Raw genomic sequence first — 12,213 nt, forward strand, 5'->3', positions numbered from 1 at the left:
TCAGTTACTCTTTCGTAGACTACAAAGTCTTCTGTAATTAATTAGTTGCTTCCATTATTTCAGTGGGACATTGGCATTTAGTATCTGGAATTCTGTAATCTGTAACTTTAATTTTAGTTCTTCGTTTGAACACTGGGCGGTTTTCTTTGTGCTGGTGGTTGGCTTTTGCTACCACCTGTTCATCTGCTGCCATTGTACAGAGTGAAGTGGGAAGCAGCAACCATTGTTGTAAGCATTGTTCCTTTGTGTTTCATGTTTCTTCCTTATTCTGTTTCTGTACCTAGGTGACCCAACACCCAACATGATAATTTATTTCTTTTTTTTTAAGCTTTATTTTTTTAATTAATTTTTAATGCCAAAGTCACCTTTGGGTATCCCAGTGACTTGTCAGCTACTAGATTTTTAAATTCAGCGCGCAGATTATTTTTCTAGCAAGACTCTACTACAGTTGTGACATGTCTAGATGAAATTCCCACTTTCTTTTGTGCAAACTGTAACCTCTCGAAGTATTACTCTTTAAATATAAAAGACCTTATATAATCCATGTAGAATCAGAGGCAGGAGAGTTGTTGCAAGGGAGAGAGAGCACAACCTGGGAAGAGGATGCACTTGGAGTTTGATTTTAATTTTATTTCATCTTTGTGTAATACACTCATCCATTGAATTTGCAGGTTAAACATGGGGAAAATACTATGTCTTCTGCAACTGCATGATTTGTATGAGCACAAGGCAAATGGGTAGGTGGTGGTGGTGGAAAAGACCTTTGAAACACATGCCCAGATTTTGATCATAAAATTCTGAAGCGGTATTTGTCTATATTTTTTGGTATAATAAAATGACAAGTTCTGGAACTTCTCAGGTAGTTTATGGGCAGCTTTCCTACTATGTGACCTGAATATTCATTGTTAAAATTTAAACTCGCTAGCTTTTCTTTATAGACTTTGTCCTTCTTTGAAGTGGCAGTTAAACATGTTGGAGACTGTTACCGTGCTTCTCACTATAGTTACCTCCTCTTTAGACTAAGCAATGCTAATTCATTCAGTCTTTTCTGCAGTGTGTTTTTTAAATATCTAGAGCATTATAGTTGCTCTGTTTTGAACCGGCTTCAGTTGGTTCACATCTCTGAAAGTGAACACAATACTGCTGCTGGAGGACTAACATACCCTGAATGAAGAACTACCACATATTTCTTGAATGCCTTCTATTCTTACTACTGTGATTATGTGACAGGTTTCACATTTAATATCCAGTATGTTTACTGCAGCTTTTTCTCACAAATATAAGTTACTCACTCCTTGACTCTTGTACTAGTAAATATAATTGCAAATGCAGTTTTTCCACTTCATGTCTCATTAAATGTTAGTATGTTTCTGGATGTACTCACTGCCTTATTTTCTCAGAAAATACTGTGAGAAGAAGAAAAAATATTCTGTTATTAAAGTAAGCTCTATTATTGGAGTTTCATATTCTGGGTAAAAACTTAGAACCCTGTAGGCATTATGTCTGTGAACTTTCAAGATAGTACTGAATCAGGAGTAAACAAATGATTGTGAAAGACGACTAAATTAATCTTAAGAGTATTCCCTGGATTTGGTCATACAATGTACAGTTTCTGAAACATTTCCTTGATAACTGGTAAGAAAGTAGTTGTTAAAGTTCAGTGCTGAAAAAAAGAAAAAGTTGTTCAGGTTCAAGATTGTGTTCTTGATCTCTTGGATTCTGTGAAAGGGGTGATAACACAGTGATTAGGTGATAGCAGGATGCTTCTGTCTGAGAGAGATATCAGCGTTCATGAAGACATATGTTTTGATACCTGGACAGCTGTGTGACTGGGAAATATCCCTCAGTCAGTGAATTGCCTAGCTCTTGAGCAAGGATCTGTCTTAATGTGTAATTTGGTCTGAGAGACTCCTAAATGTTGACATTCTCTGAGGGTTAGGACAGAGTTGGCTAATGGCCTGAAGTGGCTCCAACTCTCTGTTATGGTGGTTTCCTCACAAAGAGGAGATGTTGCTCATCACTATCAAAAGGAATTTTTCTCCTATACAACAAAGCTTAAAATACTTTTTTTTCCAAATCTGTGTCAAGAAGTTTACACCACTACAAGTTCTTTCAGTCTAAAGACAGTTTAATATCTATTTATTTTTTTTCTACCTTAACTCCTCTCCTCACAAACATTTCTTTCCCTCAAAAAAATTTTAAAAGCCCACATACACACACTGTGTGCACTCTTCTTTCTCCTCCTGATTAAATGTATCTTGCTCATCCAATGCTGAAATAGAGGTACTTTTCAGAATAATAATAATGAATTAATTTGCAGCTCACTTAGGTTTTCTTTTTGGTGAGTGAAATTATTGGAAATACTGTCCTAGATGGTGTCTGAATGCTGCAGTTCCTTTCAGCTGTTTGAAACTCTCTTGCATTTTTGTAAGACTTACTGACTTCCATTGTCTTGTTTTCTGGTAGCATTTGGATTTTTTTAGTTGTCAGGATTTTTTGTTTTAATTTTTTTTCTATGTCCCTAAAAATGTGTAGACTTGTAATTATTGTGGATGTGAACTTTCAATAAAATATTAAGTACTTATCCTGTTTAGTACCTATATGGGATTATTTGCAAGTTAGGTATTTTCCTCTAAAAATTCCTGTATATGTCAGTTAAAAAAAATGCCAAACCTGGGTAGTTTAAGTACAAAATCTTGAGTACCCTGAAATTATTTTTGTTTACAGTGAATGCCTTTCCTTGAAAAATGGTGTAATTTCACTTAGCTAAAACACTCTCACCTCCCATTCCAAGAAAACCCCCAAGGAAATAACAGAAAATCCTAGTGAAGCCAAAGAACAGTTAAAAAACTTTCATGAGATTGTAGCAATGAAAAATAAAACATGGAAATAACTTCAGACTCTAGAAAGGCATTTGTTACCCTCTTGTATAGGCTTGTGATCCAAGTTGAAGGAAGGGAAAATGTTGAGAATCAGGTTTCTGTCTTCCGTTGAAACGTCACCGATATCAATGACTTCACAACCTTGCAGATGAAATGGAACTTGAATGTTGCATCTCTAAACTAAAAGGAAATGAGAGGACAGTGTTCAGCTGAATGGCAGAATTCAGGAATATTTTGTGTTGAAGAGCTGGGTTCAGGAAATCAAAATAGCCCTACTGGATAGAAACATTCAAACTATTCCATTCTAAAGTAGAAGATGGAAAATTGGGACAAGGTAATAGTAGAAAACTGCAGGCAAAAGTAATGAAGAGTTCCCCAATTTTTTTTAATATTTTAGAAGAAAACCTGGAGAAATATTGATAGGTGTGCTGGACTCTAAGGGAGAGGAAGAGAAAGAAGCCAACACAAGAAGGTCACTGCAGATAACAAAGTTGTTTCTTTGCATACAATTCCATCAAATCAGTTCTTGGGTAGCTTCCAGATATCTTTGGATAATACAAGTGATGGCTTATGAGAGGTCAAGAAACTTTGGAAAATGAAGCAAAGCAATGGATAAATTGTTAAGAGCAGTATGCTGAGGTGATATTTCTGGGAAAGATTGGTGGTAATAAATGTTTTTATTACTTATCTGACAAAAGGGTTTGATAATGAACAGGCATATATGCAGATGACATGATCCTTTTAGCTGAGTTAGCAGGGGGAACTTGTTCTTTTTCTTGATAATGGGATAGCAGCCAGTGCAATAAATTCTGCCTTTTAAATATACCAGTGCAGGATATGGTAGAAGTTTAAAGTTATTAAATGTGGTGGGATTGAAAAATCAGTTGTATAAGTAAGCTTGTTTAAAACCAGTTTTAAAAAACCCAAACTGAATGGCCTTAGAATGCCAACTTCTTCAAGCTGTTGTCACAAAGCAAATTACCTTTAATATTCTTTTGAAATGTAACACAATTTTTTAGAATCAAAGAATATACCAGGTTGGAAGGGACCCATAGGAATCATTGAGTCCAACCTTTAGTCAAAAGACTAATTCAGAGGTAAATCTTTAGGCACCATTCTGTTGCATGATGGTACTAACAAGACAAGGGTTGATTCTTTTCAATAGATTTACAGTTGCACTTAGTATTGCAAAATGTTCGAGATTGATATCTTTACATTCTTGACCTGTTGTAACACTGTCAAAATATTATGAGCTTACCAGCAATAATGAATATACAGGTCAACGTAAATGGCTTATCTTTCAGTAACTCATCTTTGCTGTAATCATGTGATTATTCTTTCCATTATGCATCTTTTCTTTGTGTTTATTACTTTATTACTTTACATCTTAATTGAATCATACTGTGCTTTGATCAGCAAAGATCATTATTCCAGATGGAATCTTATGACAGTGAATGGCTGTTAAGCCACTGGTAACAGTTATGGTTTGTTTTATTTGTTTTTTTTCCCTCTATGATGTTTTATTTTATTTTTTAAATACTCATCGTGTTAATATGTGTCATTTCATAATAAAATAACTCAAGTGTAATTTTTACCTTATGTAGTATTGTGTACATGATTTAATGAGTGGTCACCACTAAAATCTATCAAGGTGAGCACAGTAGGATTGCGTGTTAAATTTCACATACATTTCCCTCATTAGGATTAAAAATTCTGTATCAGTTATTGTTTGTCCAGAAGCTCTCTGAACTAAATCTTCAGTTATCCCTTCCTGCATATAGTCCTGTGTAGATAATGCTAGTGAGAATCAACTTGGATCAGACCTGGATAGATGTCTGATGGAAGCACACCTGTTTGTAGTTCTGCACAAAAGGTATAAGTACACTAGATGGTCTTCATCAACGTCTGTTTGTAGATGGGAGGAGGAAGCTGGGGATTTTTAGGGTGCTTCTAACAATGGAATTTATTATCTGCTCTGAAGCAGATAGTAAACTGACTTGCTTGACTTTAAACACGAGATGTTGTTCAATAACTTTGTTTTTCACTTTTGTTATTACACTATTGTAGTTCTGAATTAAAAAACCCAAACCAACCAAACAAATAAAAAACATCAAAAAGCCACACCAAGAAAAAATGCTCAAGAAAGCAAACCCAATGTAGAACCTGCTAGTATCTGACCCTTCTCCATGCTGATGTTTAATTTTTAGGCAGCTGCTGAATTGTGTAACTGAATAATTAGGGATGTTTCAGCCTTTTTGATGGCTGTTCATGAAGGGAGGGAATTTCTATGACATGTATCACGAAGAAGAGAAAAACGTTTTATAGCTGATTCTTTATTTCTAAGTCAATGAAATGTTACAGTATTCAGTATTTAACTCCCTCAGCCTTAAATAGGTTTTCATACTATGAAAGTGTGTTACTGAGTTTAAATGTATTTTGATGTTTGTTTCCTGTAGTAGATTGATAAACTAAGTAGTATAATTGTGGTGCCAAAAACTGTGGAGTTACAAACTGGTGTCATGTATCCTTACCCTGTTTATAAAAATAAAGTTTCTGTCTGTAGATTCCAGCAATGGAGCTTGAAAATTATAAAAATACCACAATATAAAAATCTTTGCTATCTCCTTCAGTGGCATTCATGATACTGGCCAAATAATAACAGTAAAAGTTATACTTCTGATTTTCTGCTTTTTATTATGAGTAATTAATTTCAACTAAGCAATAGAGGTAAGTTATTCAGGAGCTAAAACCCAAAACACATAGTACCTCTACCAAATTACTGTTGATCACTTAATGTGTTTGTGGGCACTGCAGAATACAAATGTATTACCCTGACTGACAGGAAGAATGAGCTGCAAGGATTTTCTGATTAGGAATTTCCAAGTGTGGTATATGAGCGTCTCATTTTTCTTTTGGCGTTTCCTAATTCATCATCATCACCATAATTACATTTTCACGCCAATAAAACTGTCAGTAAAAGAACCTTCATGGAAAAAGTCCCGTTTTTAGCCTGGGCTTAATTTAAAATACTAGGTCCTTTAAGAATTATAAAAAGAACATTGTACTGACTTGTGCAGTTCTGCTCTCATTTAAGACTTGGTCCTTAGTCTGGTATTCAGCTTAACTGTAACTGCTATGATTGGGCAGGTGAGGGCTACCAGGCAACAGGTATGGTAGAAACTGTGATGGATTATCTAATGTCCATCTGAGAAGTGACCCTAAAAGCTGCCTTGGATGGTCTTCCCCCCACCTTTTGTCATGAGTAAATTATAATCTGCTTTATATTCTGGTTTCACTGCTGAGTGTAGGATTTGCCTTGGACCAATGTGTGAAAGATCAATCAAAGTAGAATTGGCCTCAACATTCAGAGGTGGAAGGGTCAGTTCAGCACAAATTTGAATGGGCTATTTTATTATAGGCAGGCGAAGACAAACACTGATTAAGTTACCATGATCCCTCAGGCCTGAGTTCTGACATCTTGCAGCTTAGAGATTTTTTTTGATTTTTTTTTTTTTAGAAATGATTGAGTGGTTACAACTGAACACTGAGTCATAGAATCTAATGCCTTGGACGTATATTTGATGTGTTACTCATGTAAGACTTGTCAGTCTGTCTTAGAAGTGTAAGGGAATGTAGAAGGTGGTGTTGAAGGTGAGAGAGAGAAAAGAATTAGCCCCAGTTCTTTCATAGTATGTCAGAGCCTGTCCCCTCTGTTTAACGATTTCGTCCTAATATTTCCTGCAGTTGTTACTGCCAGTTCAGCCCATGTAATTGGGTGGATGGTAGCTTGTATTTGGTTTTTCTTTTAAGCAACAGTTGCCTAACACTGGCTCTGTGAGCACTGTCATCAGCCCTACTGTGGGAGCTAAACTAATACCAATAGCTGTGGGAAACTTCTGAAAAAATTACAAGTGGAGTGGATGCAAAAAAATACTACAAGTAATAGTTTGGGAAAACACAGGAACTGGAAAAATCTAGGGTGAGATCAAAGAGGCATGAAAAAACCCAAGCCTCTTAGGTTTCCCACTTACGTTGACACCCATGGAACAGTGACTGAAATAGTTTTATTTTAAAAGGGTACAGAGTTGTTTTAGGATAGAAAAGATCTATTTGACAAGAAATGGAAGCAAAAACAAGGAATAAGTCCCTGTCAGATAAGTGTTTTGTTTTTATTCCTGGAGATTTGGGACTATCTTTATAATTCTCCAGTGATTGCTTTGCAAGCTTCTTGGAAGGAAACAAAGTAGTTGAAAGCTGAATCATAGACTGTTTTGAAAGAGAGAGGGAGCTTAACTTTTATGCAGAGAAATATGGAAGCCAAAATGATTTAGTTAGATAGGGAAGATGGAACTGAAACCAGCATTTTAGGCTGTTTAATGAAATGCAGCTCTGAGAGCTGGAGGGAGAGGTACACACTAGCAAGTGCATGACATGACTACCAAGTTTGACTAAACATTTGGAATAAGTAGTTTCTTTGTGTTTTCTTGTATTACAAAACTGCATTTATTTTTTTTTTTTCAGCTAAAGCAACTCGTGACTTAGCAAGATTTAAAAACCTGCAGTTTAAGCATTTCATAAATATACATGTTCCTGAATTAGGTATTTCCAATGAACATACAAAGTATAAATGTGGATTTCGGATCCTAACTAAGACTTGAGTATCTCCTTTTGTCAATTTTATTGTCTGCCATAGAAGAATGATTCATGAATTCCCTCTTTTTTCTCATTGTCCTTTGTGAATTACAAAGTCACTTCTTTACTGTGGTTCTTAACTGCTGTGTGGTTCATGAAAATAATTGGTAAAGGCAAACATTTTTCCTAGAACTGTGGAGCCGAGTAGGACTCTGTAACTAAGCTTTGCTTACCTGTGGAAGATAGGTCATATTTTTATCAAATAGGAGGTACACATTTTGACACCAGATAAACAGAAGTTCCTAGTCTTCTGTTACAGCTGTGTTTCCAATAGCTACTGCAGAGTGAGCTGTTAAGAGTAGCTGAAGATAAGATCAATAGTCATCAGTTCAAAGTTCAGAAGAAATCATTAATTTCAAGGGCAGAAACAGCTGAGTTTGTTAGCCACAGCTTTACGCCAGAAGCACTTTACTTGTGCTGACAATCTTGCATCATAAGTGAAGTAGATAAGGCCAATTACCGAGTGCTGCATTTCCTCTCTGAGTCCATATAGTAGTTTGGCATGGCTGCCACTGAAAATATAAAGCTATTGTACCATACCTCTTAATTACACAAAATAGCCAGGTCTTTTCTTGTGATTTTTGGGTTAGGCAGATAATGAAATGAGTTTTGTAAACATTTAAGTGTGTGAATTAAAGCAACTATTCAGTAATGAATTAATTTTTCATTAAGATTATGGAAAACATAAGTTTTTGCATCATTTTACATGGACTCTACTTTCCTTTGGAATATGAGAAGAATTTTTGAATGAGGGTTTGAATGAGTTCAGCCAGTTTTCAAGGCCAGTCAGACTTCTTAAGAAGTTATAGATAAAATCTCATGAAGTTCCCTCTGCCTTTTCCCTGTGTTTCAAACACAGGCTGAAGCTTCTGGGACCTCTACTATGTTAAAAGTGTGCATAATCTCCCATTTCAATTTTTCCCCCTTTTCTGAGTATGTATTTCTGCATATGCTTGTAGAAAAACAAATGAAGAACTTTTACTCTCTGTGACTTTGGAATATGTGGTTGAATGGAACCTGGGTTTAGAAGAAAATAATAGCTTATTGTTTGCATCAATAGACCTAGCTCTGAATAGTGTGTTGCTGCTATGTGTAAATCTGAAGTGATGATACTGAATGCATTTGAGGTATTACAGACAGAAGTTCAAAGTTTTTCCTTGTTTTACAGTAGTCTGTCAGAGTTGTATGGCTTTTTTTCTTTCACTTACAAGTGTAAATTTATAATTAGAGGAAAACATGGAAAGAATCATATAGAAAATGAAACAATATATATATAATCTTAAGTAGGACAAACATTTTTTTATATAGCATAAATGTTTTTTCCTAGTTGAAAAATGGGTGTGCATATGGTTCTTGACAGAAGAAATTTCTGTTATGTAGGTAAAATGTTTCCTTTTCAATTTCATGTAAATTCCTAGTGCTAGCAGACAAGTTACTTCATTATTTATGTATTTTTTTTAGTGCTGTTTTAGGTATTTTAGAATATGTTTCTAAATGTTAGTTGGAAAGCAAGTTTTAAAACTTCATCTGATGAATTATGAATGCAAAAGGAAGTAATAATCTTCTCAAATTTTCTAAGCAATTCTCATATAAAACTAGATGCAGTTAAGAGAGGAGAAGGTGAGCTTGGCTTTTCACAGCAAGTTCATATGTGTTTGTTTAAACAAGCAGTGCTGTCATTTCTACTAAGAATTTCTGAAAGAATATAATAATCTCTTGAGATTGATGAATAGCAATAGATTAAATAATGAGTCTTGTGCTCAATAGGGTACTATTTAAATAGAGAAAATCTAATGGGAAGTAGCTACATTAGTAGCAGATGGATTTACTTCCTGAATCTTGATCTGAGTGGAAATCCTCGCTTACTTAAAATTTGTCTTCCAGATTCTTAGCCTGATAAGAAAGGTGGATAAAGCAGGTTTTTTTTTCTTGGCTTCGATGATGTGTTTTGTTTAAACTTGCTATTGTTTGATTTTTATCTAGGCTATTTTTATGATTCCTACAAATCCCCCTCCAACCTTCCGGAAGCCAGAACTCTGGTCTGATGAATTCACTGATTTTGTGAAGAAATGCTTAGTGAAAAATCCTGAACAAAGAGCTACAGCAACCCAGCTGCTACAGGTCAGTATTTAAGTTACTGAGGAAAGGCAGATTTTATGGCTTTTTTTTCCCCTCAAACCAGAACTGTTGTGAAAAATTCTAAGGGCAAATTTTATTTTAACTGTTATCATACCTTATTTCTTTTCCACTTTGTGGTCTTTTCACTGTCAGCTCCTGTATCTCTACCCCCATGTTATTTCTTCTTTGCTGCTTCTAAAAATTCATTGCTCTTCATATAGTTTAGGGCTGATCCCTGCTATTAAAATTGGACCCTTGCTTTGTGCTTAGAGGCCCTCAATAGATCTCAGCATTTAGACAAGTGTTAAGTAAAAGAATTGAGCCCAAGTTACCCTCTGTGTGGACCACCCATGGAGTATATTTAATCTTTCCTTCTGGTCATGTCAAATCAAGCAGACAGGTTGCTCTGTGTCCTAGAAGGGTCTGATGCAAATGGACAGTATAATGAGTTTGGTTTTGAGCTGAGTTATACCAGGTGGGCACTTTTAAATGTGAGACACAATTGGCAGTGTGGACCTTTGGAGCCAAGGCACAATATACCAGGCTTTTTCTTGCTGTAAGGCTCTCATGCTAGATTTATTCTGGGTTGACCTAGCAATAGCAGCTTTTAAAATTTAAATTCCAGTGAACTCCACTAACAAAGATGAACATAAAAATTTTGCAAAGTATTTTTTGGTAATAAATCCATCAAATTCATAAGTCATGTTATGAATATTTAATTTTATACACTGCAAAACACCAAAAGGTAGACTACAGGTAAGTAAAATTGATAGATTTCTGTGTGATGTATGAATCAGTACTTGAGACCTTCAAGATCTGAAGTTCATTTAGTTAGCTTAATACCAGCAGCTGGATAGAAGAGATTTGCATTAATGTGTGCAAGTAAGGAGGAACAAATGAAAAAAAGCTTCAGTGTGCAGTTTCTTTCCACATACTGACTAGAAAACTGAATGTTATGTGCATCACAAGTGTTGCCTTTTTCCATGGCTGGAATTTGGAGCATGTGTGATGGAGCTGGAGGTGCTGTATGAGTGAGTGGGAATGGAAGTACTGTTTGTAGGGAAAGGTCATGGAAGAAAAGGAGAGTAACTGAATTAATAAATCAAGGGAGATGAGAGATAGTAGGTACAGCATACGAGGCTTCATCAATTCTGTTCTTCATGAAATAATTTTTTGATACTTAATGATGTATTTCTGAGGTGCTTAGTTATGTTTTGCTTAAATTGTATTTGCATATAATGATATAAAATCAGATTTTTTTCTAACAGCAGATGTTTATTAGACAGCAAAATGAATGTAAATGGCATCATACACATGTTGTCTTAAAGGCAGAAGTGATTGTTTTAAATGGCTTTGAATTAAAAATTAATCTTCCTACTAAAAGTAAGGTTCCACATTTCAGTGTTTTAGATCAAGAAATATTTTATGACATATAAAGTATAGGTTTATTTAAGTGAGCAGCTGTAGTTGCTCTGCTTAGAGCCACTAATTTATGCTGTTTGTTAAGATTAATTAAATTCTGTAACAGAATATCTGAAAAACTTTCTGTGTGAGATCATCACCATTCTATTTACTATTTACTGCACATTTCCCTTAAAAAATTATATCCTTAATTATAAAACATTTGTTAAATTATTGTATTTCCCAAGTCTTGCAGTAATTAAAAATAGTTAAAGTAAAATTTTAGTTATGAAATAGCTAAAATATATTGTATGTTGTGTTTGTATAAATTTTAATTATTGTGTAAAGTACATTACTGTTTATCACTGAAGTCTGTGGTGTTGAATACTGCTCACAACTACTGTAATCATATTACATATTTTAATGATTTTTTTTTCCCTAGCATACATTTATTAAGAATGCTAAGCCAGTTTCAATTTTAAGGGACCTGATAACTGAAGCTATGGAGATAAAGGCAAAGCGACATGAGGAACAGCAGAGAGAACTAGAAGAGGAGGAAGAAAATTCGGTGTGTACCTGCTTTCCTGTAACTATCTGTACTTTACAGATTAGTTGCTGTTTTTCCTCTACTTCCTGTAGTTGTGTTCAAATACTTTTCTTTACCAGTCTTCTATGTGGTTTTAAGCCTACAAATTCTGAGTATTCCACTCTTAATTATAATGCTCCTGCTGTGAGTAATGCCATATGAGCCAGCTTTCAGCACTATTCCATGAGATGTCCTAGAAAAAAGTTTTTTTTTGGGAGTGAGAAAAGAAACCATGTCAAACTTCAACTGTTCAAGCTAACATTAAAAAACCCCCAAAAACTCTTAAGGTTCCACTTTCACAGGTGGACTTCTAGACAAGTGGTTTAGTTTTTACTTCAGGGCACATGTGGTTTTTTTTCTTTGTTTGTGTGTTCTTTTGGTTTTTTGGAGGTTGGTTTTGTTTGTTTTGGGTTTTTGTTTGTTTTTTGTAAAGTCTAATGCACAGACTAGTTAGTCACAACACACAGTGAATAGCAATTGCGATGTGGTTTGAATCAAGTTGCACCTATGATGTGAAAATGCTGAGAGAATTTC

At 35.0% G+C, this 12,213-nt stretch overlaps 1 protein-coding gene across 1 annotated transcript in view; it reads left to right on the forward strand.

The window, feature by feature from the left end:
• STK3 (serine/threonine kinase 3) overlaps window positions 1-12,213 on the forward strand; it is a 120,600-nt gene that overhangs the window by 46,100 nt on the left and 62,287 nt on the right. The window contains exons 8-9 of the mRNA XM_029959283.1: window positions 9,558-9,695; window positions 11,536-11,661. Of these exons, the coding sequence (XP_029815143.1) occupies window positions 9,558-9,695; window positions 11,536-11,661 (264 nt within the window). The remainder of the gene's footprint in view (window positions 1-9,557; window positions 9,696-11,535; window positions 11,662-12,213) is intronic.

Source organism: Manacus vitellinus, unplaced genomic scaffold (genome assembly GCF_001715985.3).
Source record: "Manacus vitellinus isolate BGI_N305 unplaced genomic scaffold, ASM171598v3 scaffold_1_pilon, whole genome shotgun sequence".
Lineage (NCBI taxonomy): Eukaryota > Metazoa > Chordata > Aves > Passeriformes > Pipridae > Manacus > Manacus vitellinus.